This window comes from Panthera leo, chromosome A1 (genome assembly GCF_018350215.1).
Source record: "Panthera leo isolate Ple1 chromosome A1, P.leo_Ple1_pat1.1, whole genome shotgun sequence".
Taxonomy (NCBI): Eukaryota; Metazoa; Chordata; class Mammalia; order Carnivora; family Felidae; genus Panthera; species Panthera leo.
In genome coordinates, this window is record NC_056679.1 from 6,690,454 (window position 1) to 6,718,045 (window position 27,592).

Consider the following 27,592-nt stretch of genomic DNA (forward strand, 5'->3'; position numbering starts at 1 on the left):
CGGGACCCTAAACAGCCAAAACAATCTTTAAAAAGAACAACAAAGTTGGAGGCCTCATACAAAACTCACTACGCTGTAAGTGCAATGAAAAGTGTGCCTGTGGCCTAACAACAGACATACAGACCAATGGAATAGAACAGAGCCCAGAAACAAACCCTCACACATAACGGCCAATGGCTTTTGACAAAAGAGCCAAGATCATTCAATGGGGAAAGAACAGTCTCTTCAGCAAGTGGTGCTGGGAAAACGGGATATCCACGTGCTAAAGAATGAAGCCGGATTCTTACACTGTATTTAAAAATTAACTCAAAATAAATCAAAGCCCTAAACCTGGGAGCTAAAATATATAAAGCTTTTAATAGAAAACACAGAGGAAAAGTCTCATGACATTGGATTTGGTGATTTCTTAGATAGGACACCAAAGGCACAGTTGATCAACTGGACTGTGTTAATATTAAAAGCTTTAAAAATATATATATTTTTAATGTTTATTTTTGAGAGGGAGACAGAGTGTAAGCCAGGGAGGGGCAGAGAGAGAGGCAGACACAGAATCCAAAGCACGCTCCAGGCTCTGAGCCGTCAGTACAGAGCCCGACGCGGGGCTCGAACCCACGGACCGTGAGATCATGACCTGAGCCAAAGTCGGATGCTCAGCCGACTGAGCCGCCCAGGCGCCCCAATATTAAAAACTTTTGTGCATCAAAGGACACTCTATCAGAGAGTGAAAAGACAACTCTCAAAATGGGAGAAAATATCTGAAAAGGGATTTATATTCAGAACTTCTAAAGAACCCCCACACATAAACAATCCAATATTTAAAAATACACATCCAATTAAAAAAAAAAAATAGACAAAGACCTTGAATAGACATTTCTCCAAAGAAGCTCTAAAAATGGCCAGTAAACACATGAAATACTGCTCAACATCACTTATCATCGGGGAAATGCAAATCAAAACCACAGTGAGTTATCCCACCACCCCAGCTGGGACGGCCACCACCAAAAAACCTCCAGAGAAAAGATCAAGTGTTTATACAGAAACCGGAATGCTACTGCCCTGCTGGCGGGGAATGTAAAGCAGGGCAGCCATTGTAGAAAACCACATGGAAAACAGTTCCTTAAAGGGTTAAGCCTAGAACCACCGTATGACCGAGCAATTTCTCGTATATACCTGGAAGAACTGAAATCAGGGCCTCAAACAGATAGTTGTGTTCATAGTGGCGTCACGATAGCTAAAAAGTGGAAACCACCCAAACGTCCACCAAGAGATGAAGGTCTAAAAATGGGGTGCATCCATACAATGGAATATTACAGAGTCTTAACAGGGAAGGAGATTCGGACACCTGCTTCAACCTGAGTGAATCTTGAAACATTAAATGGAAGCAGCCAGATGCAAGGGTACAAATACCGTATATTTCACTGATAGGAGTTACCTAGAGTAGTCACACGGATAGAGAGTAGAAAAGTGACTAGGGGCTGGGGGTCAGGGAAATGGGGAGTTAGTATTTAATGGGTAGAGTTTGTTTGGGAAGATGAAAAATCCTAGAGATGGGGAGCGGTGATGGCTGCACAACATGGATGGTGCTTAACGTCACTTCGCTGCCCACTTAAAAATGGCAGAAGCAGGAAACTCCAGGTTATGTGCATCTTCTGCCATAAAAGAGAACCCTTTGATTATGAAAGCCACAGAGAAGAGCTTGGCAGTGAAGTTACACCTATTTGAAATCTGGATCTGCTGTTTTCCGGCTGAGGGACTCTGGGACAATTACTCAACCTCCGGAGAGTTTTAGTTTCTTCTTAACATTAAGAAAAAGTAAAATGCTGAGTGTAGGGCCTATCCTGCCATCAACTAACAAGTGATGGGTTATTTTAGCAGCTCTGGAAATTAAAAAAGGTAGGTTATCATAGAAAAACATAAATGACAAAAGGTAAAAAAGCTTCAAACGAACATGAACACATACTGGGTGACAAGGACACTTGAAAAAAAGGGAGGGAAAGTCTTGGCTTTTCAACAGTTCATGAGAAGCTGTCTTGAATACAGCGAATTTCACTTATTAAAAGTTCAGTATGAAGCATGTGATAGACTACTAAAAAAGAGAATGCAGGGGCACCTGGGTGGCTCAGTCGGTTGAGCGTCCGACTTTGGCTCAGGTCATGATCTCACAGTTCGTGGGTTCGAGCCCCGCATCGGGCTCTGTGCTGACAGCTCAGAGCCTGGAGCCCGCTTCGGATTCTGTGTCTCCCAATCTCTGCCCCTTCCTTGCTTGTGCTCTGTCTCTCAAAAGTAAATAAATGTAAAATGATAGATAGACAGAAAGCAAGCAAGCAATCGTAGGTCCCCACTGGCGGTCCAGTTCACCTGTTACGAAGCTTATTCTAAGAACACTGTTCCAGAGAGATGAGTAAATAAGAGTGTTACCAGGACAGGTCTCCCAAGAATGAAGAGCGGTGGATTAAATATAGCAGATTAAATATAAATAAAGGCAAGGTATGGAAGTTTAAGTTACTGAACAATGGAACGGGATCTCAAGTACTCAAGCACAGGTGAATATTCTCAAGTGACCGATTTTACAGGAGCGAGGACTACACCGCAAGGGCTAAGGGAGAGCTAAAAACAGTAAGATTCTAGGATTCTAAATTTACATTTTTAAACTCGGAATTTTTGGAAAGGCAAGGCGACTACCTAAAGACCAATGCAGGCACGGGATTACAGGTGCTGGTTCACACACACGGAATGCTGTTCTCGGAAAATCTCTTTGGGTAACAAAAGCAGCAAGTTTGCAGCAAGAGCAGTAAAGGCACTTCCCCAAGTGTATACAGCTGAAGCTGGAACACCACAGGGGTCAGGGGCACCATGTTTGTGCAGCCAAAAAAATCCAGGTTGAACTTTCAACTCCCCCAAACTTAACTATTAATAGCCTTTTTTTTTTTTTAATCTTGAGAGAGCGAGAGAGACCACGCAAGTGGGGAGGTGCAGGGAGAGGGGGAGAGGGAGAGGGAGAGGGAGAGGGGGAGGGGGAGGGGGGAGGGGGGGGGGGGGGGAGAGGGGGAGAGGGGGAGGGGGGGAGAGGGGGAGAGGGGGAGGGGGGGAGAGGGGGAGAGGGGGGAGAGGGGGGAGAGGGGGAGAGGGGGAGAGGATCCCAAGCAGGCTCCACACGGTCAGTGAACAGCCTGATGCGGGGCTCGTACTCCCAAACCGTGAGATCGTGACCGGAGCCGAAATCGAGAGTCGGGCGCTTAACTGACTGAGCCACCCGGGCGCCCCCCTAATAGCCTACCGTTGGCCTGAAGCCTTACCGATAACATAAACAGGCGGTTAACACACATTTTGGATACGTTATTACATACCTGCGCTCTTAGAATAAAGCTAAAGTGTTCAGAAAGTCCTAAGGGAAAATGTGTTCACCGTACTACGATACCGTGTCTAAGGAACAAAATCCGCTTAACAAGTAGGACCCACGCAATTCAAACCCATGTTGTTCAAAGACGTTTTAGGCAAAAAAGGGGAAAAAAAACACACTTAAAAACCCACAAGCACAAATAAACCAACTTTAATAGATATTATTTTGTATTTATATAGCGCCTTCTTCAAGAACCTTAGATGCTTTACAGACATTATATCTAATTAATCCCCACAACAACCCTGTGAGGTAGGTATTACTCCCGTTTTACAAGACAGGGAGACTGAAGCACAGAGAGGTTAAGTGACTTGCCCAAGGTCACACAGTTAAATTCACTGAGGAGCCAGGACCTGAGCGCCTTAGCCTCCCGGCTCCCAGTTTAATACCTCATGAGAGAATCTTTAATGAAAAGTATCCTTAAAGAAAGTATCAAGAGTAGTATGTTACGAAAGTGAGGTCTTTCTACTGCCACCACGGAAAAGAAAAACCCGATACTGATCGGTAGAGGCAACGAGATCCATATATTACACATTTCCTTTTTTCCCTTTTCCTGAAGTCTCACGGCCCCCGTCTTGAGCAATCGTCTACAGGTGAAGTTTCTGAGACAGGAGCCGTACGACTTAGCAGTGAGACTGAATTTAGCATATTTACTTTCGGTTACGATGACCTGTGGAAATTTTTACTCCAATATACAAAATATGGGACAGCCATCCCAGCAAACATGTACATAGTTAGCAATCGGCCGCCATTTACACCGTAAACCCACCCCTCGTTTCAGTCACAGTCAACCAACAATCTCACAATGCTTCCTCTCTGGGTCCCTTCTCTCGCTATACCTGCATTTGCCCCCCAACCCCAACCCTGTGCTTTTAAAGTCTGCTGCGTCTCGGGTGAGCTTCCAAACATTTTACGCAGACGCGGCTGTACTAAGAGTAAAAAGGAAATTGAGACCCATCGCCCCACAGTCCCTCCCCTGACAAATCATACTATTAAACACGGTGTAGATGTGAACAGTGTGCGACTACCAAGGAGCTCAACGAAAATGCTAGAACTTGCTTCGACAGGAAATTTCGCCTTGCCTTTTACTGTGGTTTTTACAATGCAAAATGGAGACACGAACACAGCGTAGTATCCCAGTGCTGTACCTCTGTGCAAATGACCTCATCTATCCTTCTTATACATGCTGTGGCCTAACTCAAGTAAACAACGGACTCGGCCTCACTCTACTTCCTCTGCGCTGAAAGCTACGGAAACACAGCCGTAAATCCCGAGACAATTTGGTTTAAGCCCTCAAAATAAAAAAAATGTATCCACCTCCCCCGTCCTGTGACCTTCCCCTCCCCCTTCCCCGCATTCTCAGTCGTGAGTCTCTGTGCAACGTGGTAACCAGGCGGGCTACGCAATCGCGATCGATCGGTATAAGCCCGTTCCAGCCGGCCGTAAGGCTTTAGCGACTGTATCTGAAAGAGCAAGGTGTCAAAATACGTCGTAATTTTTCTCCCAGCGTATCTGTCTAAACAGCCCCATTAGCCAAGCGACCCTGTTAAAGATCAGTTCACGGAACGAATATAGGTGAAGTCATTTCCTGAGCTAAAAGATACAGATAATAAAATGTTAATAAATAGCAGCAGACAAAAATTTTTTTTCGTGGTTTTTTTCATATTCAACAGTATTAGTAAAATAAGTTTAGAAAATTACAGCAATTAAAAAAAAAAAAAATCACTGCCTGAAAAGACTTGAAGAACATCCAAGGCCTGATTGCTATGATTCTGAATATACAGTCAATTATTTTCTGCACGTTACATTCGGCCACCGTCAACTCACTGATGCACGGGGAAGCGTCAACCTCAATGGTTTACATACACTTTACATTACATATATTACTTCTTAAAACCCCCGACAGAATGAAGTCTTGACAAATGCAAAGCTTAGTTTCTGAACACTCTTCCAGTAGATCTGCAAAGATTGGGGGGCGGGGGGGGGGGGGAGGGATGGGGAGAAAAGGACTTGCTTCGTGTGTTTCTGGTCTGCTTCCTTAAAATTTCATCCTCGCACGGTTTGCAGCTAGGCACCCAGGCTGCTGGGGTTACGACAGGTTCCTTCTTCCCAGGGTAAAGAATGACATTCGAAAAGAACGTTAACTGCCAAGACACGACTTTTCCGAACACGGCTGCAACTTGAAACGTCAGGGTATTTAAGGATTCTGAAGACTGGTGAGCCACCACTGCACCAGAATTTCATCGATGGTTCCAACCGTGACAGGGAATTTTTGATAAGTTTTTTTACTTTACAAAATTAAAGCTGAGTAAAATCAGTGACTTATAAACCATGACAAAAGGACAAATATTTAGTCAGAGATATCAGTTCCTCCTGAAAAAGAGTATTTACCTCCTCTCAGTGTAATTTTTCTTAAGGTATCTTACGATTTAAAATGGTTTAAAATTCACCTTAAAAATAGAAACAAACAAAAGGACGAGTTCAATTGACAAAAACTAATAAAAATAAGCTCAAATTTACTGACAGAATCATGGGCACTTCATACAATACTTAGACTCTACCAGTTTTAAGTAAAATAAATAAGAAAAAAACTTATAATTACAAAGCCAGTCTTTCCCCTTGGGGAAACAAAAAGCCACTTTTGACCAGTTGTTCCCTACATATACATATACTGTATATTATTATAAGCTTCTTCAGAGAAGCAAAACATATTTGTCTTCCTGACACCGGATTCTAGTCATCTTGTTCGTTTTTACATCAGAAAGGCAACTGCAAGTGTTGGGCCCAAATGTAGTTCTGGTTTACGCCTGAAAAGACCACCGGATGTTCCTTCTATGTGTGTGTATTCGACACGGGCAAACTGACGCGGTGCGTTCAGTATCACCTCCCGAAACGATCGCTACAACCTAGCACAGATTCCCACTCTTTCTCCTGCACCCCCAAGGAGTTCAAACCATTACTGGTGCGACGAATAAAGAGAAAATGCATGTCAATTACTGGAAGGCGGTTTCCCGAGAGGAGCTGCTATCTCTGATCTCACTTCCTTGTGTGGAACTGCACGGACGGCATGATACCTGAGCAAATAAATCAACTACCAGGATAGGAAGAGCGTGTGAATCCACAGTCTTTGCTTTATTGTGTGCAAAGTGTGCTACTGCCCCCTGAGCTTCCTGCATTTCTCTTTTCTTGAAACATCAGTGCTTGATCCTTTGCAAAGTAACCAGAGAAGAAATGAGGCAGAAAGTATCTCTTCATCACGGTCCCCCTCAGTCCCGAGACTGATAGAAAAGGATGTAACCAGACTCAGAGTTCTTTGAGATATCTGATGTCAACCCGTAGAATTCTTCAATAGCTTGCGCATCAATTTTCTGCGGGGCAAAATGTAAACATTAGTACGAAAGTGAGCTCTGGGAACTGCTTCAATCCAATAACACCTTCCACATTTCTTAGAACCGTGTCTTTCATCGGGGCTATAAAACAGCTCTGCACAGTAAGAACAGCTTAAGTTAAAAGGGCTGATGATGCCAAGTACTGGTAAGAACGTGAAGCAAACAGGACTCTCAGACACAGCTCGTAGGAATGTAAAACGATTCGGAGACTTTGGGGAAATGTGTCACATTGTCTTCTAAAGCTGAACACACAAACTACCCTTTGATCCAGCAATCCTATTCCTAGGGAACAGAATTTCTACCTGGACTGTAAGAAACCACGAATTCCCAACCATTCGTGACCTACGAAAACGGCAATTTCAGATGGTCCCACCTAACACACCCAGGAAAAATGAGTGCGCGTGTCTAGCAAAAGACTTACACCAGGGTCGTGGAGGCAGTTTTATTTCAGTAAGGGGCAAAAAGGCAAGCTTCTAACTCGTTCTGTTCTGACAACGGGCAATTACAATAAAAAAGAAAACCCTACTATTGGCAACACGAATAAACTGCTAGATACAATGATGAGCGGAAAAGGGCGGACACAAAAGAAGGCATATTGAATGAGTCCATTTATATTCAAACAGAGGCAAAACAATAATGAGAATGATAAGCCTCAAGAGAGCCAGAAGCCGGTGAAGGGGATGGTGGGGAGAAGGGAGGAAAGCTGTGAGGACGGACCAGAAAGAGGATAAAGGAGGCTCACTGGGGTGCTGAGAGTGCACTTGATCTTGATAGTGGTTACAGTGTGTGTGTGTGTGTGTGTGTGTGTGTGTGTGTGTGTGTGTGTGTGTGTGTGTGTGTGTGCGCGCGCATGCAAATACGGGTGCGTGCACGTTCACATAAAAATTCAAGTTGTTGCTTAAGATTTGTGTACTTTATGTATATTATAACTCAATTTTTTTTAACCTCAAATTGTTTTTTTAAACAATGAAAGCTTTTTTTTTTTTTTTTTTTTTTTTTAAAGCTGGCTCTGTTGTCGAAAGCTTTTGTTTTATCCTAAGCATTTTAAAGGTTACCTGACCATTCAAGCATTGGGATTGCCTGTTGGGGAGTAAGAAGTAGGAATCAGATAATCTGAAGACCTCAACAGTTGCCTAATATTCGTCACCTGTCCTATGAATGAGAGGCTGGGAGAAAAAAGAGAAGAGTGAAATACACACCCAACTTTGAAGAAAAAGAAGAAATTCAGGAACTACTTACTTCTACAATGTCGTCATCAAACAACAACCAAAAATCATGACTCTTAACTATTGCGATATAATGTCCTCGATTGGGACCACTAAAACAAAGAGAAAGAAAAGTTAATTTCATACAATGTTTATTAACATCATTCTTCTATGCCCGAATTTCACGTTCTATAAAGCAGCATAACTGAAACCGATAAAAATACTCCTTACCTATCCTTCCCCAAAATATCAAGCCACATTGATGTGAACTGGCATTCTATTTTAAAATCAAATAATTAGCACTCTACTTTGAAAGATATAATCAGCATTCTATTTATATGAAGTTACGCTATTAAAATTATTTGTCTTTTATAACTTATTATTTTTAAAATAATTTTCAAATTTGCTTCTATGAAAAATGTAAATACATTTTTTTTCTAGCATTTTGAGGGGGGTGGGGGTGTCACAGTCTGAGTTAAACTACAGAACAACACAAGTAAACATTTTTTTCTAAGTCTTACTCTCTTCGGAAAAGTTTTTCTCTTGAGGAAAGGTATCGAGTGATAGTTAAACAAGCAAAGCTATCAAATCTACAGTTCTGAAATCAATCAAGCTTGACCTTCATAAACTTCTTTAAAAACAAATGACATTTTGTTAGTATTATTAGTGCTATTTTTAAGTACCTAGATCTTAGCACCATTATTAGAATGGTCTCTGCGTCTCATTTTAAACAAATCTGGAATAAAGAAATCTAGAAACTCATCAAAATGCATGTGGGACTGTTTCTTCAAACACAATAAATCCTTTGCTTTATAAAAGACGTGGTGAAGATTTCAACTTCTCCCCGTTTAAGTATGATTCATTATAAAAGCTTCTACATAATTCTTCATTAAATTGTAATTCCATTGTAATTGTTATAGTATAGAATTTGAGATAATTTTCCACACAAAGTATTGTTAATGTGAACATTATCTTAAGAGTAGCAACATGAGATAAAGGAATAAGCAGCCTCTGTGCCTCCGGGTGTGGACTCCTCTGACCCGGTTAGGGGAGACGAGTACCCGAGGTGACAAAACGACACAAACAAGAGGACCGCTCTTTCCCCACAGACGAAAACCCCTCAGAACTATTTTTTTAAGAAGGCTTTTAATTCTAAAATTCTGAAATAAAAACCAAAATAAACGGATTTTCCCCATTTCTCGGGGGTTCATCTAAAGAATCATGTGTTTATATAAGAGGCTAAGAATTTTATTTTATTTTTTGTTTTGTTTTGTACTTTTTTAAGGTGGTAGAAAGGCAGAGAGAATCACAGAAAGGCTGAGGAACAGAGCCTGAGAGGGAGGAGGCAGGTGGGGGACACAAAAGTTAGGCATCGGGCAGCTCGGCTTTTTCCTTCGGCAAACAGGTGGTTTGAAGAACAGACAGAAGTCGGTTACAGAAACTAATAGGAGGAGGAAGGGCTGAGGCTCATAAACTTACTAGGTGCCCAGGAAGGCCATTTATTAGGGATTTGCATCCTGAACATAAAACACGCTCACTGCAGTGGGCGTGAGTGCCTATCGTGTGCACATAAGGGTGTTGCTTTCTGTGGGGATCAGAAAGACACCAACACTTCCTGCCCCGAGGACACGGTCAGTGCAGCAGATAACCCTCCACAAACACATTTCGGGGCAAAACAGAACATAAAAGCAGAGCTGCGGGCGCAGTGGAACGGACAGACCCCGTCCGGCGAGAGAGGAGGTGGGAGGGACAGGGCTGACGACTCCAGGAAGGTTGGTTCCGGGGGGGCGGGGGCCTGAGACGGGCCAAAAGGGTCACACTTAAGAATTCCGCAAGCACCTGTTAGAAATCTACGCGCCACTGAGGAGAGAGAACGCACAGCTGGACTGGCACGGGCTTGCCGAGGACGAGCGTCCTCGACAGTTGAAGGATGCAGGCAAAGTAAACCATCTACGCTCTCGTGTGAAATCTTACTACAGATAAATCTGATAAAAAATAAAAAAGATTTTTAAATGCTGTTAATCTGTATTTATTCTGAGAGAGAGAGAGAGAGAGAGAGAGAGAGAGAGAGAGAGAGAGAACGAGCAGGGGAGGGGCAGAGAGAGGGAGACAGAGGATCCTAAGCAGGCTCTGCGCTGTCAGCACAGAGCCTGATGTGGGGCTTGAACCCACGAGCTGAAATCAAGACGCTCAACCCACTGAGCCACCCAGGCGTCCTAAATGTTGCTACTCTTTTGTTAACGGACAAATCATTTCCTGTTTTAAGAAGTGCCTGTTCTCACAAGGGAAACATATACAAACTGATAAACAATACAACACAGGGCAGTAAGTTACGGCTAGCAATACACATCTAGTAGCTACGTGAACACAGAGGCATGGAACCAAATGTAGTAATATTTCGGTACACCAAAGTTTAAGGAGGAAATGATAAACGCACTGTATCTGAAACACCCATCTTGCAATCAACCTATCCTGACACGACGACCCGGAAGGATCAAGAGCCTCGGAAAGATCCACGCCGGGACCATCCTGAACGCCCGCCCCACAGACCAAGAACCTTGCCAGCTCGTCCCTCGGATGCAGTTACCTTCCACAGTGAACCACCACGGCGACGAGGTCGTACATTCTGTCAGGATTGGTTGCGTCGCCAGAGGTGTTAAACAGACGAAGTTCTAAAGGAAAAACTACCCGGTAAGACAGTTTTGTGTATCGATGAAGTTGATCCATGTACTTAAACCTCTTCAGGTGCAGAGCTAGAATCATGGGCAGTTTTTTAACTTTCATCCTATTCAAATAAACACGGAGACAGAATTTCATAAAAGACATTCACACCATGCCCTTAAAAGAACTATCAAACTTTAGGATTCCGTTAACAAACCATTAGTAGTTTTAATAGCCCAGCACTGCCCAGTTTTGCATGTTTCTACCAATTACTTTTATATTGGCAAAGCAACATTCTCAACATCTGAAGACTGTCCCACCCCACCCGTCATCGACAAACCACATAAATCTAATTCATACGCAATACGGCTTCAAAATAGATGAACGACATCAGTCCGCTGTTAAGAAATCCTTATTCTGAAATACAGGTCCCTAATGATAAGGCAAACTGCACATGATGCCTATGATTGGTGGAGGAAAACCAGTTCCTTAGAGCTGCGAACTCCTTTGGATGTGAGGGGAGACTGAAATCCATCTGCCCCATCAGTCTATATAATTCAGTAACAGACTGACACGACGAGAAAAGCATGAAAGACCGTTCTGCGAAAGGTGTTTGCCAGAGATAAGAAGTAACTCCGCATTAGGAATAAGGACTACGTGTATCCTCGAAAAGAGAGTAAAATGACCCGCAAATTTAGGGTTAAGTTTTTTACTGTAAAACACCGGCTATCCTCCACACTCTAAATAATCTTTATTACGCCCTTAAATGTCATTTCGCCCCGACACGACTCCGCACTCCTGGCTCCTCCTAATGACAGCCTATTCTTCTGCAGGCTCAGCTCAAACGCTGTCCCCCCCGCCACAAGTAACCCCTCTCTTCAATCCCCCATCGGCACTTTCTAGATTCACTCTATGCATGTACAGTTTATGACCCCATCAAATGTTTACGATGATTATGGGTCTTCCTCTTCTTCTAGGGTCTAAAATCTTGCCAGGGAGAAACCATTTTTATTTTGTTTTCATTTTCTTTCTCTATCGAGCAACATGCCTGGCACGTGACAGATACCTGACAAGTGTTGCAGCACTGAATTCCGTAAGTGTTCAATGAAGCAAAACACTTCATTAATTAAAAAACGAAATTTACTAAGCCATTGCCTCTAATGAAGTGAAAACAAAAATCATCCTGTGGCATCTCGCTAAACCTGCATCCTACAGATCTTAAATGCGGTGGGCAGCTTGTTATTCCGGAAACATTTACTATTCTACCCTGGCCTTTGAAAAACATTAGCGAGAAAAAACATAAACCGATATTCATTCCCGGAAAGAAAGCTAACAGTGTAAGAGTCTTTATGGCCTTTGCCTCAGCAATCCCAACTTCTAGAACTTAAATATATCCTCTCAGATACAAGACGTCTGAAACACATTCACTTCTAGAGTTATTTTAGATCGTGAAAAACTGGGAAAATCCTAGAGACAGGCATGCGACAGAGATGTATGGCTTCAGTTCCAGACCGCCACAGTAAAGTCAGCATTGCAATAAAGCCAATGGAATGAAATTTTTGGTCTCCCAGTGCGCATAAGAGTTAGGCTGACATTATACCGTGTCCATTAAATGTGCGATATCATTACGTCCAGAAAAAACAGTGCAGACACCTTAACTAAAAAACACTTCATCGTGAAAAAACCGCAACCCATCACCTAAGCCTTCAGCAAGTCATGACCTCTTTGCTGGGGAAGGGTCCCGGCTCACTGCGGACTGATGGGGGTAGTGATGATGAAGGTCGTTGGGGTGGCTGCGGCACTTCTTAAAAGAAGATAATCACGTCTGCCACACTGACGGACTCTTCCTCTCGTGAACGATTTCTCTATAGCGCGAGATGCTGTCCGAGAGCATTTCACCCGCAGAACTTTCCTCAAAATTAGAACCAGTCTTTTCAAACCGTGCCCTGCTTCAACTACCAAGTTTGTGTAGTATTCCAAATCCTTCGCTGACACTTCAACCGGCTTCACGGCATCGTCAGCAGGAGCAGATTCCATCTCGAGAAACCACGTTCTCTGCTCAGCCGTGAGCAGCAGTCCTCACCCCATCGCGTCCTGTCACGAGATCCCAGCAACGCTGTTTCCACCACATCCGCCGTGACTGCCTCCACTGCCGTCCCCAACCTCCAAAGTCGTCCCCGAGGGTGGGAATCCACTTCCGCCAAACTCTTATAAAAGATATTTTGACCTCTTCCCGTTGTTCTTAATGGCTTTCCATTTCAGGAGGGATTTAATTTACTTTGCCCAGATCCATCAGAGGAATCACTGTCTATGGCACCTGCAACTTTATGAAATGGTATTTCTTAAAAAATAAGAAAGTCAGAATGACTCCTTGATCCACGGGCTGTGGAATGGACGCTTGTCAAAAGGCACGAAAACATTCATCTCAGGGCACGATCTCCATCAGAGCTCTTGGGTGACCAGGCAGCATGATCAGTGGATGAAGAGCAAAACTTGAAAGGAATCTTTTTTTCTGCCTTTTCCCCGGGCAGAAGGTCTCAACGGCGGGCCTCAAATATTCAGTAAACCATGCTGTAAACAGATGTGCTGTCATCCAGGCCTTGTTGTTCCATTTATAGAGCAGAGCGGATTTAGCGTAATTCTGGAGGGCCCCAGCATTTTCAGGATGGCCAGTGAGCATCAGTTTCAGGTCACCAGCTGCGTTAGCCCCTAACAAGACAGCCCTGGCCTTTGAAGCTCCGAAGGCAGGCACGGACTTCCCTCTAGGTGTGCGAGTCCTTGATGGCACGCGTCGTCTTCCACAGACCGCTGTTCTGTCTACACCAACCACCTTCGTGAACGATCTCAGCCAGACCTTCCGGAGAACTTGCTGTAGCTTCTGCATTAGCACCGGCTGCTCCGCCTTTACCTCCACGTCACGGACACGGCTTCTTTCCTCAGCCCCCACCCCCGCAGCTTCCAGTTTTTCTCTTGCAGCTTCCTCGCCTCTCTCCGCCTTCGGAGAGTTGAAGGGAGTTTTGAGGGCTCGCTCTGGGTCAGACTTTGGCTCAAGGGAATGTTGTGGCCGGTCTGCTCTTCTGTCTAGACCACTCACACTTTCTCCGTGTCGGAAATAAGGCCGCTTCGCTTTCCTGTCACTCGTGCGTGCGCTGGAAAAGCACTCTTCACGTCCTTCACGAACGTTCCCTCGGCACTTGCGACGCGGCTGGAGTCTGGCACAAAGGACCCAGCTTTCAGTCTGTCTCAGCCGTCGACGCGCCCTTCCTCACGAAGCCTCACCATCTCTAGCTTTTGATTCAAAGCGAGAGACGCGGGACTTCTGCTTTCACTGGCGCACGGAGGGGTCGCTGCAGGGTTACTAACGGGCCTGGTTTCGATCTTGTTGTGTCTCAGAGACGAGAGCAGCCAGAGGAGAGGGAAAGGGGGCCGGGGCGGGGGGCGGGGGGCGGGGGGGGGACGGACGGTAGAGCACTCAGAGGCCAGACAGCTCTCATCGAGGAAGCTCACCACCTTGTAAGGGAGTGGTCTGTGCTACCCCCAAACATCACACCAGTGACATCGGAGAGCACGGGTCATTATACGAAATGTGATCGTAACGAGAAAGCGGGAAATTTGGCGGGAACTGCCAAAATATGACACAGAGACACAAAGTGAGCAAATGCTCTTGGAAAAAGGGCCTCAACAGACTTGCTCGACGCAAGGATGCCATAAACCTTCAATACGTTAAAAAAAAACAACGCAGCGGAGTACAACAAAGCAGGGCACAATAAAATGAGGTGTGCCTGTACCTGTCTTACAGAAACTTCTTCGTAGAAGAGGGAGTGATCACCAACTCATTTCTGAGGCCAGCTGAAAGCCGGTACCAAAACCTGACAACGGTACTACAAGAAAGTCCCAGACCGATGATATCCCTCACGGTATCTCAAAGATGTGAAAATCAACAGAACATTAGCAGATTGAATCCGGCAACATATAAACCTCCCTTGGCGATGATATTATAGTTCTCCTAAACGAAACGCTGACGTTTTTGCCTCAGGTTCTTGTAAATAAAGACCAGCAACTGCAAAAATGGCAAGATTCCTTTATGTCCCTGAATTAACAAAGTAATCATAAATTCGTAAGGAGCATTTTAAACTATTAATAGAGCCCATTTCTCCTCCGGAACAAAAGCGTCCTCAGCCCAACTTCAGTTTTCCGGAAATTTTAGATCTCCGCAGAAAAACGATGCTTCCCAGCGATGTGACTTTGAAAAACAAGCACGTCCCCTTCCAACCTAATCAGAGTATTCTGGACCGGGAACGAGCGGACCGCAGATACTATTTTCTCAGCAAAAGCGTACCGCCCTCGTCACACACCAGGTTACAAAGTCAATGCCTACGGCAGCCACCGTCAGGAGGGGTGGCGGGCACATCTTCTCAACCTGGGGCCCCATGACCCAGCGAGCAGACCCTGACGAAAGAAGTCGCGTGCCCGAGATTTATCAGAGCGCTGCTCTGGGGGCCGAGTGAGCAAAGCCGAGAGGGAAGAGGAGGCAGCCAGCTGAGGGTTCAGTCTCGGGAAAAAGCCCACAGAGAGCAGCTCCAGCTTGGTCCCTCGGGGAAACCCTGCCTGGACTCTGAATCTCCCTGCAGATTTCCCTGGACCGTGGCGAGGTGACCGGGCTTTCACACTCTCTTCTCCCCCTGCCGGTCACAGGTCACAGGTTAAAGAAACTCCCAGAAGCTTCCTTCCGCGGTAGCCCCAGCCCCAGAGGAGTCCTCTGAAGGAGAGCCAGCGTGAGAGTGCCCCAAGGGAGTGGGGGTGGCGGAGAATGGGCCCTGAGGCCACTCCCGGACTAGAATACCGGCCACTCTGCTGCAGGCAAGGCGGGGGGTGGGGGGCACCACGAAGGCGAGTTCCATATTCTAGAGCTGTCTGCTGTCTGGAGATTCCACAAGAATGGCCAGAAACCATTTTTTAAAGGAAACTTTCCCATTTGTGTAAACGGCGGGAGGCGAGCAAAGAGGTCCACACACACTGCGGGCCAGAGGGCACTAATATGCAAACTCTACCCCAGACAACTTGAACATCCCATCAGCACAAGCACATAAGAACTTAATGGAATTCTGTTGGCAGAGGAGTCTTGACCACGCAGAAGAGTTTCGTCATCGTACAGACAGAAAATTCCACCTTCTCGTGGACTGTCATGTCAACGAGGCCTAACTGGGGAAGGTTAGGCCGAGTGTGACAGGGCAACGGAAGTTATGGCTGTGCGTGAGGAAGACACCAGACTGAGTGGGAAGCACTGAGAGGAGAGCTGGACCCGACGGAGCCTGACTCCAGTGGGTGTCATCAACGAAGGCAGGTCTGGGGACCGGGCAGATCCAGTGCCACGACCGGGGTGGGGGGGGGGGGAGTGGGGGAGAGTCCTGATCGCTACCTGGGGATGCTACCAGGCGCGCATCCGGACAGCATCGACCCGTCAAAAGACAGAAGGACCTAGGCAACCGGACACACGGGTCAGATTCAGGAGGATCCCAATGGGGGAGGGGGTGCTACGGTCTGAATGCCTGTGTCCCCCGAAAACTCATGTTCAAAACCTAATACCCGACGTGCGGTTCTAGGAGGTGGGGCCTCCGGGAGGTGCTTACATCATGAGGGTGGAACCTTCACAGATGGGATTAGTGTCTTTATGAAAGACCCTAGAGAGCTTGCGGGAGTCCTTCCACCAGGCAGGAAGGCACCTGCTGGGGACCACGAAGAGGGCCCTCACCGGAACGCGACATGCTGGTGCCTCGGTTCTGGACCGCCAGCTTCCAGAATGCGAACGGATCGATAGATTTCTGCTATTTATAATCCGCCCAGTCTATGGGATTTTGTTACGGCAGTCTCAGCAGACGGAGACAGGGTGTGTGTGAAAGGGCTGACTACTCCCGACGTGATACTAACCGTGACTAGAACCTGCACACGCAGGAAAACGATACGCATCTAGCTAGGGAAACGGAGCAGAAGGGAAGAACTTGGCCTCAGGAACAGGAAGAACCTCAGTTACCACTAGATCAGGGTGGACAGAGACAGGCAGCGGCCACAACAACTAGACGCTGAGTCACCTGGGCACTGCGTGAGTCGTCCTCAACGCCGCCCGCGGACAGGGGTGGGCCTGGAGGCGGGCTCGGCTGAAAGTGGCCTAAAGGGAGAGAGAGTACAGGGAAGGGAGAGAGAGTACAGGGAAGGGAGAGAGAGTACAGGGAAGGGAGAGAGAGTACAGGGAAGGGAGAGAGAGTACAGGGAAGGGAGAGAGAGTACAGGGAGGGGAGAGAGTACAGGGAGGGGAGCGAGGAGGGGTGTAGTGGAGAGCCGGTCAGGCTGGCTCAGCTTTCCACTGTCACTCGTCATCAGATCCCGCTCTCAGGGAGAGGGGAGTGACAGGCGAGTGCTCCTTAAAATCGCAAGCGGCACTCCCAGCCCAGAGGACAGGAAAACAGCACCTAAAACAACGCCATAAGCCATCAAATCCTCTCGTTCCAGTTCCCCGGCTTCATCACCTTGCTTCTACCCTATGCTTTTATCCTCCCACTGGGTGACAGCTCAGGACTGTTTCATCCACATTTACCAACCTCGTATTCTTCCTGGACTGCGCTATACAGGGGTGCTACGTGAAAGGAGTCAATGTGCGGACAAATTCCGTATGAAAGATAAAAAGATAAATTTCTTCTGTTCTGTGGGTCTTCTCAGAGTCCACAATATGAAGCATGAATAAACAATGAAGAGGAAATTTTACTATATAGCAAATTCATTTGATCGCGGAATACTTATTTTAGGGCACCATTTCCAGAAATCGTTCTTTGACGTTGTTCCAAGATCGGCTGGTTGCAAAGACGACACTGTCTTTACGTTAATACAAACACAGATTCCGAATGAAAGCCAAATCACATGCATTTTTCTATTGTGGTAAAAAACATGTGAACTTCACCATCTTCACCCCTTTTAAACAGAGAGTATGGCAGTGTTGCCTATAAGCACACAGTTGTGCCACAGATCTCCAGAACTGTGGAGAAAACCGCCCGATTTTCATTTTGCAAAAAGAAAGTCTACACCCGCTGAATAACTCCTCTTCTTCCCTCCCTGCAGACCCGGACAAGCACCATTTTATTTTGTCTCTCAGAACGTCACTACTTGAGATTCCTCAGATCACTCGAATCGTACAGAATTTGCCTTTTTGTGACCGGCTTACTTAACATGATATGCTCAAGACTCATCCATGTTTTATGTGACAAGATTTCCTTCCTTGTTAAGGCTGAACGATACCCCATTTTACGTTCATCCCACATTTTCTTTATCCGCTCATCTGCAGATGGACATCTAAGCTGCTTCCTCCTGTTGGTTATTGTGAACGATGCAGCAATAAACACAGGAGCACACACATGTCTTCTGACACCGTTTTCAATCCTTGTGGATATATACCTAGAAGAAGGAACGCGAGATCCTCAGGTAGTTCTACTTCCAGTATTTTGAGGCACCTCCACGCTGTTTTCCATAGGAGCTATGCCAGTTTATAGTCTCACCAACAGCGTACGAGGCTCCAGTTTCTCCACATCGTCGCCACACTTATTTTCTCACTTTCCAATAACGGCCACCCTAACTGGTGCGGAAGGATACCTCGCTGTAGTTCTGATGTGCCTCTTCCCGACGATTAGCTTTAGTCGAGTATCTTCTCATATGCTTGGCGGCCCTTTGTTTATCTTCTTTGGAGAAACGTTTACTCAAGTTCTTTGCCTGGTTTTTGTTGCTGAGCCGTACGAGTTCTTGATATATTCTGGGTTATTAACCTCTTGTCACGTATTGGTTTTCAAATATTTTCTCCCATTCATGCCTTTTCACTCCATTTATCGTCTCCCTTTGTTATGCGTACGTTTTTAAGTTTGACAGAGTCCCATCTGTCTACCTTTGCCTTTGTTGCTTGTGCTTTTTGGTGTCATATTCGAGAAATCATGGCCACATTCAAGGTCATGAAGACTTTCCGCTATTCTAGGAGTTTTGTAGTTTCAGGTCGTATGTTTAGGTCTTTCATCCATTTTGAATTAAGTTTTGTACATGGTATAAGGTTTTGCGCATGGATATCCAGTGGTCCCAAAACATCGGGTGAAGAGACTATACTTTCCCTATTTTTGTATCGTGCGGCCTTGGCGCACTTGTAGATCACCTGACCATGCGAGTGAGGGTTTATTTCTGGGCTCTCTACTCTGTTGCATTGATCTATAGGTCTGTCTTTATCCCAGTCCATGCCGTTTTAATTCCTGTAGCTTTGTAATAGGTTTTGAAGTCAGGAAGTGTGAGGCCTCCAGCTTTGTTTTTCTTTAAAGATTGTTTTGGCTTTAAGAGTCCTTCAAGATTTCTCCTATGAATCTTGGGTGTTTTTTTCCCCTATTTCAAAAACTATTTCCCCTATATTCAAAAACTATTTCCCCTATATTCAAAAACTGCTATGGAGATTTTGATAGAGGTTAAACTGAATCTGTAGACTCTTCTAGGTAGTATGACCATTTTAACAGTATTAAGTCTTCCAATGCATAAACGCAAGATATCTTTCCATTTATTTGTACATATCTTCTTTAATTTTTCAGTACCATTTTATAGTTTTCAGGGTACAAGTCTTTAGCCCCCATCGTTAAGTCCATTTCTAAGTATTTTATTCCCTTTGATGCTACTGTAAATGGGATTCTTTTGTTAATTTTCTTTTCGGATTGTTCAGTCAGTGCCCAGAAATGCAACCGATTTTTGCGTGTTGATTTCGTATCTGCAGGTCTGCTGAATTGATTAGTTCTAACAAGGTTTTTTTCCTTGTGGTCGTTTCATCTTTAGGGTTTTCTGTCAATAAGATCGTTATCTGTGAAAAGAGATAATCTGACTTCTTCCTTTCCCTTTTGGATGCCTTTTATTTCTTTTTCTTTTTTTTTGCCTAACTGCCCAGGCTAGGATTTCTAATACTATGCTGAATAATGGCAAGACTAGGCATCCTTGTCTTGTTCCTGATCCTAGAGAAAAGCTCTTATTTTTTTAACCACTGGGTCTGATGTTAGCTGTGGGCTTGTTATAGATGGTCTTTATTATGTTGAGGTATGTTCCTTCTATCCCTAGTTTGCTGAGTGTTTTTATCATGGACGGGTGTTGAATTTTCTCAAATGCTTCTTCTGTGTCCACTGAGATGATCCCGTGGTTTTTGTACTTCATCCAGACTGAAACCTTTTAAAGTCAAACTGGTTTCTGTTTCTTTAATAAGAACTATGATCTGTATATCCAACACAATCTTACTCTCTTATTCCGAGACTACAAACTGTGGACTTTGAGAGCTGGCAGATGTCAACTAATGCAAGTGAGACCCAAAAAGACTAAATGAGACTTGCTCAATATTACAACGCAAGTTATCAGAAGGGCTGACGCTAGATCCTAGTAGAAAACAGATAATTTCTGTATTGCTGTCTTCCTGTAAACTAACGTGCAACTTATCCTACAGAAATACTCTAAAAACTGTGTGAAAATGTGTCTGTTGGTGGGCATATACATACAAAATATGCATGTTCACCAAAGCAATGTAACAGTAAAAAAAAAAAAAAAAAAAAAATGGGAACAATCTAAGCTATTCGATTTAGCTGTGAACACAGTTCACAGATTATGGTATGTTATGGTATGCCCATACAAAAAGTCTATGGAGCACCTCTTCAGAATGATGTAAAAATATACTTTCAGTGACATGCTTGTCATTTATTAAGTGAAAAAAGCTACAAAACTGCATATAAAAATTTGATTCCATTGCCAGAATTACATGTGTGCATACAGACACCCTTCAAAAATCCAGGATACACAAAAATGTTAACAGCGCTTTCATAATGATTCTTAATTGACGTATACTTATCTATATTTTCTAATTTCTTTACAGAGCATATATATATATATATATATATATATATATATATATATATATATATATATATATATTCCCCATGTATATTAACAAAAAACCTCATATTAAATGATATATTAAAATCTCCTGGATGTCTGCAAAACAAACAGCTTGAGTTTGTAAACCATCTTTAATTACTCACGTATACGGCTATTTGTCATTCTGTACAAAGACCAGCCAGGCTCACAGATACGCCTTCCTCCATGTGGCCAAAGAAGTTCGCGAGTCGGATTCCTCTTAGTCACGTTTAGTCCTTGACTCTGTCTTCCTTAACCAACAGTCTTAGACACCTTCTACACTTTCAGGATTAATCTGATACTTCCTCTCCCAAACTTATGTGAGGTACCCACCCCAATCATCTTCACTAACAGAAGAGAACAATGAGTCATCTGCTTTGATTACCTGTGTCCACTACCTAAAACCCCTCCCTTCCTAATAAATGTATCTGTGTCCAAAATAAAACAAAAACATAATCATTTAAAAAACCTAAGTTCTTCTTTTCATGAACATTTCAGTTCAACCGTCAGGTGGGGCCATACTAGGTAGACGGCTGTGCCGTCAGGGGAGAGGGGAAACCCAAGCAGAGCAAAGAGCATGTCTGTATGACATCTGTGCATGGTGGGGGTGGAGGGAGAAGACCGGTTACCTACAGCGTCACTGAACAATTAAATAAATACAGAAAGATAACGGGAGCCAATTTTTACTTTCAGAGAAGGAAACCACAAATATGAAAAAGGAGAAAACTAGAATGGACCCTATGGTGTTGGCTGAAATTGGGGATTTAATTGTGAATTCATGGCTTTTCAATATGGAAAGATCAACAGGCAAGATACACAGGTAGAGATGTGAAATTGGGAATTTAATTGGGAACTTATGGTTTTTTAATACGGAAAGATCAACAGGCAAGATAAACAGGTATAGATGTGAGCATATACCCCCACCCTCCAGCTCTGCTCACCCAGGGGGCTCGAGAACAGAAACATCCCGATAGCAGGGAGCACACCTCTATCAAAGTCTTGCTTTCTAAACATCATTCTCCTCCTCAAAGGAACCAGGTCTCTCTGGAGAAATGGCTGGACCAGAGTGGGGGCAAGGCAAGTACAAAATGAGAAAATGAGCCAGGAGTATCTTGTGGTGCCAGAAAGTAAAGAAACACTCAAGGATGAGGGGACATGTCATAAAGACACAGGCACCAGCTTGAAGGGGTTCCCGCTGGCCAAATTGGGGATCGTTTGCACATAAAAAAAGTAAGAATGGCAATGGATCATAACCCGCTGAAAACAAACAAACAAAAAAAAAACCTGGAGTCCAAACTGAGATTTAGAAAATGAAAAATACTAGAAGTCTGATGAGGAATGGGTGTATTTACAATCTAAAAATAACCTCCACACAAAATACTTATGAATTATACATGAGCAAAAACATAGTGTAAGAGTGAAGAACTCTGGGAGACATCCCCTTAATCAAGTGCTCAAAAGTAACAGCACCAGTAATGGGATGTGCAGCAAAGGGTTAACCTAGCAGGCCTCAGACTGTCTTTACAAAGGTCTGCTTGTGGGGCCCCTGGGTGGCTCAGTTGGTTAAGTGTCCCACTCCAGCTCAAGTCATGATCTCGCGGTTCGTGGGTTCGAGCCCCGCGTCAGGCTCTGTGCTGACAGCTCAGAGCCTGGAGCCTGCTTCGGATTGATTCTGTGTCTCCCTCTCTCTCTGCCCCTCCCCTGCTCACACTCTGTCACCCTCCTGTCTCTCAATAATAAATAAACGCTTAAAAAAACCACTTCTATTAGAAAGGTCTGCTTATAAGGGTGATCCTTGGTTAATATATGAGAATTTGGATTTGAGGAGTGTCCCTAAATGATAAGCGTGTCTCAACACGCCTAAATTGTTTGAACAAACAATATGGCTTATGCTCAACACCTGTTCTCCTTCTGAGAGTCTGGAATTTTGGTACATGCTGGGCAGACGGCGCCTAGCCTTCGGTTTAAAACACTGGACACTGAGTCTATAATGAGCCTCCCTAGCAGAAAACACTTCTCCCACGTCACAATCAACGCTACAGGAGTGAAGTACGCCCACGTGACTGCATGGGACTGGACTCCCGGAAGCACACCTGGTTTTCTGCTTTGCCGACGTGCTTTGTCACCTTTCCCTGTAATAAGTCTCAGCTGTGAGCATGACTACATACACGGAGTCCTGTGAGTCCTTCTAGTGAGTGTCAGGAGTGGTCTTAGGGACCCCCACACACCATGTGTCACTTAAGAGGATACAATGGGAAGAAGAGCGCTTCACTTCTGGGAGACGCCCACCCAGAATACATAACCTGAACCTAATCCTAAGAAAACACGAGATGACCCCAAAGAGGGCGGTCTATAAAATAACGAATCGGTAATCTTCAAAACTCTCAAGATTTTTAAAGTCAACAAGAGACTAAAGAACTGTTCCAAATGTAGAGACTAAAGAGACACAAATACTAAATGTAATGTATGTTTCTGGCCTGGATCCTTTTTTCCATAGAGGACATTACCGGGACACCTGCACTAATAAAATAAGGTCTACGAGAACAGTGGCGTGTCAGCGTGACTTTCCCCGTGTGGGTGAATACGGCCATGGGAAAACTTCCTTGTTGGCAGGAAATGGCTACTCAAGTGTCCAGGATCGTGGGACATCACACCAGGACCTTATTTTCAAACGATTTCGGGTAAAATGGCATTCTTCGTACGGTTCATACAGCTTTTCTTTGACTCTGAGATTGTTTCAACGTAAGAAGTAAGGTAACGAGAATGATGACGACGACTCCATTCCCTGATACCGAATCCCAAAGAAGAGAAGGTACGACATCCTATGTGGGAAGAGCGGAAACTCGGGTACAGCTCCCCCTACCTCTCCCCACCAAGGAAAAAGCTACACAGGCAGCAAAGCCTCAAAGTCAAATATTTTAACCGTACTGGTTTAGGATTGTTAAACAAGTGTAGAAAGTGGCCTGAGGGTGGGGAGTGGGATACTGCTGATCTGGTAATAAGTTAATGCGTCTTCATTACTCAACAATAACATTCAAAAGTTTTACTCAGTGTAAATTTTCACACATCCCTTTCAGCTAGAAAAGCCCATCGATAACATCCATTGCCAGAGCAATCACTAAAACAGTTTAAAAACTCTAAATTACCGTTTGTGTGCCTCCTGTTTGCTGCGACATTCTTCACAGTAATATTTGTATTCACTGCACAGAGTTTCTGTGTTGCTAAAACCCCTGCGTAAAATTCAAAATAAATTTATTTTGTCTATACCGGAAAACTGTGTGTTTGTTTCAAAATATTCTAAACCAAAGACATTCATTAAATTTCAACATAAACACATCTACAATTACCTTAAGCAGTGAGTGATCGATGTGTTTTGTTCCACGTCAACAGAAAGGTCTAAAAAATCTTCATCTTTGCTGCTTATCTGGAAAAACAGGGAATTACCTTTGATTTTTTGAAATATCAGTAAATCACTGCTCTGAAAGGATAGAATTAAATTCATTCTATTAGTAGTAGGTATATGAAGAATTCTTTTTCCCCCAAATTCACAAGAAATCTCCTTGATCTGGATTACCCAACGGGACACTGAGTAAACGACTCTCATCATGTGGACAGGTTAAACAGCAAAGTACATCTGGGACCGATTCCCTTACTGGCAGAGGCTAGGATGTCAAATCCCATCACTTTCCTGAATCTCGGTATTATCGTCAAGCACGAAACAAACTGCCCATATACACTGATACTTAAAACACACACACACACACACACACACAGGCCAAGACGGAATGAGGATGCTTGGCAAGGGCCTGACGCCCGTGTTGTTTTATCATTCAGGAAATAATTATAGCCTAAAATGCCAAATTACAATCTTCACCGATGACCTTTTCTAAACCTTCCCTAAAAAAACCTAACGTAAGGTTCTGTTTGAATTATGGGCAAATCATCTGATAAAAAAAATTAGCACTTATTCGTGTGAACAGGATTAGGGTAGAACTGCGGATGTCACTTTTCCTAGCTCTTTCCTTCGGCGACTCTCTGCCCGGGGTGAGCGTACAACAGGGCTCTGGCCGAGCCTCGCACCCACCACGGCCGTACCCCCGGGGGGTAAGTGCTCTCCTGCTTCAACGGCGCACCTGTTTCAGGAGCTCGGCATCAGTAACTTGTGATACATCGTGTAGCTGTACGGATTTAGAGCCGCATCTACTATGTCCTTATGCCAACAGGAGTACGTTTTTACCATGTACACAAGGTACGGTGTACACGTGTAAGGAAGGTACAGTGTAAGGAAGATGGCAGAGAGAGAGGAAAGGGGACGTGAGGTGCTTAAGGAAAAAGAATCAGCTCCGTTTTGGAGGAAGGGTGGCGTGGCAGAGACAGGCTAACACGCGGCTTTACGTGCAGGCCAAAAAGGAGTGAAGATTTAAGAGCCCGGTGTTTGTCAAAATGAGGTCTGCGGGTTCTCAGGCGCTGCCTCGGCGGTCTTCATTTTACATTTCCATCTTTATGATATAGAAGGAGGCTCTGGATCATCTGGATATATCTGAGTTACTATGCTTGGGCTCACAAGCGTGCTGGTAGCAGGCAATCTCCGAGTGGGGCACTATTTAACTTTCAAAAGTGTTTGTAAACACGTCTGCTTGTCGTCGGACTCCCGTGATCTAACGTCAGGTCACACCCAGGATGTGGGAGACTCAGAGAAGCAGTCTAAGCTGGAGACGTGGGTGGGGAGTCATCAGCACAGGCGGTAACGAAAACGGACTGTGACCCTCCCGATGCAGAGTGAGAGGTCGCCCAAAGTGAAAGCCTGGAGGACACCCACATTTGAAGACTAAACAGAAGAAAAGGAAAGAGGCCAAGAAGAAACCATCAGAAGACAGAGTTGTCAAGGGACCCAGCCTCCTAACCAACTGGGGTATTAACAACCGCGTTACCAACACCTGCCACACAAACACCGCCTCCTCCAAGAAGCCCACTCCTACGTGGAGAGGTCAGGTCTCCTTGTTCTCTGACTCGCGCGGGCTCTCGTGCTTCCCTGAACCGTTAACGTACTGGACTGGAATTGTCCACCTGTTACCGGTCTGTACTCCTCTACGAGCAGCTGCAGATCAGGACCTCTATGTCTTACTCACCTTCTGCCAACCTCTACCCATCTTCTACCTGGCCCAGCTGGCACTTAAATATTTATGCAAAACTAAAGAAAGGATACATATTCACTCTTCAGAAATTCTCAATTTCATCCCTCTAGCTGAGTTTGATAAAGGCCATGGGGTACTGATGACCATTTACTGAATCTGCAAGATAATGACCGGGGTTCTGAGGAAATATTCTCAATTCATACCTTTAATTCTTGGGAAACTATCTGCAAATATAGACTGCAGGCCACAGGAGGACCTAGCAGAGAATGGGGGGAAGGATCACTAGCCATCCGTTGCGAATAAAATAAATATTTGAGCAAACAAGGATCGGTGACATCACTTTGTCCTTCAAAAACATCTAATCCTCATCCCCCATCGTCCCCAGTCTACAAAATAAGCTTCCAAGGCCTGGCACCACAGCATCCCAAAGACCTCCACAGGCTCCCAAATCTACTCTGCCCGCTTCACCAAAACTACATTTCCCAACATGCTAAGCAAATTTAACTATCTCCTGTCTTCTTGAAGAGGATGAATTATACACGTCTTCGAACACAGCCCAAATTTCATCACACCAAACACCAACCAACTGCCAAATTCTGATTCTACCCACTCTTCCGATTGAAACACCGCTCAGTGTATTTCCTAAAGCTTGGAATTCAGCTACAACAGAATTTTTCTTCGTAAGATGTCTCTATAAAACTCATGTTCAAACCAGTGGAGTTGCTCAGATCGAATAAAGGTGAGTCCTGAGACCAATTCCTGCCATCAAACACTGCCCAGTCAAGCTCTTACTGCAATGGCCACAACAACGAACAGTAATCCTTACTCTAACCCAAAAACACCCACACAGGATGTTAATGCATTCAAGCATTCAGTTAAACCTCTTTCGCTTGATGTGAAAGAGGTTCACCAATAAAAATGGATTCACAAAAGAGAATTTTATTTATTACAACTGTGTCCTTTAACTAAAATTACACTGTTGACAATGATCATCCTGCAGAGCTCTGGTTATAGTTAAATAGATGAACGCATAATCCACAGTCAACAGTCACTCAGCTTTATTGGTTAGGGTTCCACTGAAAGAGCCTATCTTTTTATTCATGGTTGAATCAAAAGGATCACTATTTGCTGTAAGAGAAAGAAACCGCACTACTGTTTACATTAGCACCAAAAACAAAACAAAAGACAAAAGAACACCAACAAAAAACCCCCACACTTAGGTATGTAAGGCTAACAAAGTATGTACAAGATCAACACGAGGACAACAAGATGACTTCTTCCATAAGAAAGAAAGATGTAAATAAATGTATAGTCCATGTAAATGGACAGTAAAGACTCAACGTCGTCAAGAAGTCAGTTCTGCCCAACTTGATCAACAGAGTCAACACAATCCATTCAAAATCACAGCACATGATTTTATGGATAATAAACCAGTTTCTAAATCTTTTATGATTCTCCAGTTTACATGGAGAGGCAAGAGGCCCAGAGAAGACAAAGCAATAATCATCACAAGTGGGAGGCAACCTAGACATCCTTCAGTATGTGAATGGATAAACTGTGATATGTCCACACGATGAAACAGAATTCCGTGGTGAAAAGAAACGGGCTGCCAGGCTACAAAAAGACATGGAGACACCTCAGGTACCTATTGCTAAGAGAAAGGAGAAATCTGAAAAGGCCTCGCTCCTATCTACGATTCCAACTGTACGTGTCACCCTGCAAAAGTCAAAACTATGGAGGCAGTAAAATGACCGATGGCTGCCAGGGATTTGGGGAGGAAGGAGGGGTGAATCTGTGAAGCACAGAGGATTTTTAGCGCACTGAAACTACTCTGTATCATACTGTAGT

General features: G+C 44.4%; 1 protein-coding gene across 5 annotated transcripts in view; it reads right to left on the reverse strand.

Annotated features, from left to right (window-relative positions):
- Positions 1-6,510: 6,510 nt before the first annotated feature.
- The window catches only part of USP12 (ubiquitin specific peptidase 12), a 102,232-nt gene continuing 81,150 nt past the window's right edge, over positions 6,511-27,592 (reverse strand). For 4 of the 5 annotated variants that reach the window (XM_042937917.1, XM_042938251.1, XM_042938077.1 and 1 more), the window contains 5 exons: positions 23,957-24,033; positions 23,756-23,839; positions 10,579-10,776; positions 8,026-8,104; positions 6,511-6,765 (listed from right to left, as the gene is read on the reverse strand). In XM_042937917.1, coding sequence (XP_042793851.1) covers positions 6,664-6,765; positions 8,026-8,104; positions 10,579-10,776; positions 23,756-23,839; positions 23,957-24,033 — 540 coding nt within the window. In that variant the 3' untranslated portion in view covers positions 6,511-6,663. The remainder of the gene's footprint in view (positions 6,766-8,025; positions 8,105-10,578; positions 10,777-23,755; positions 23,840-23,956; positions 24,034-27,592) is intronic. The other variant, XM_042938161.1, reaches the window with a different exon arrangement.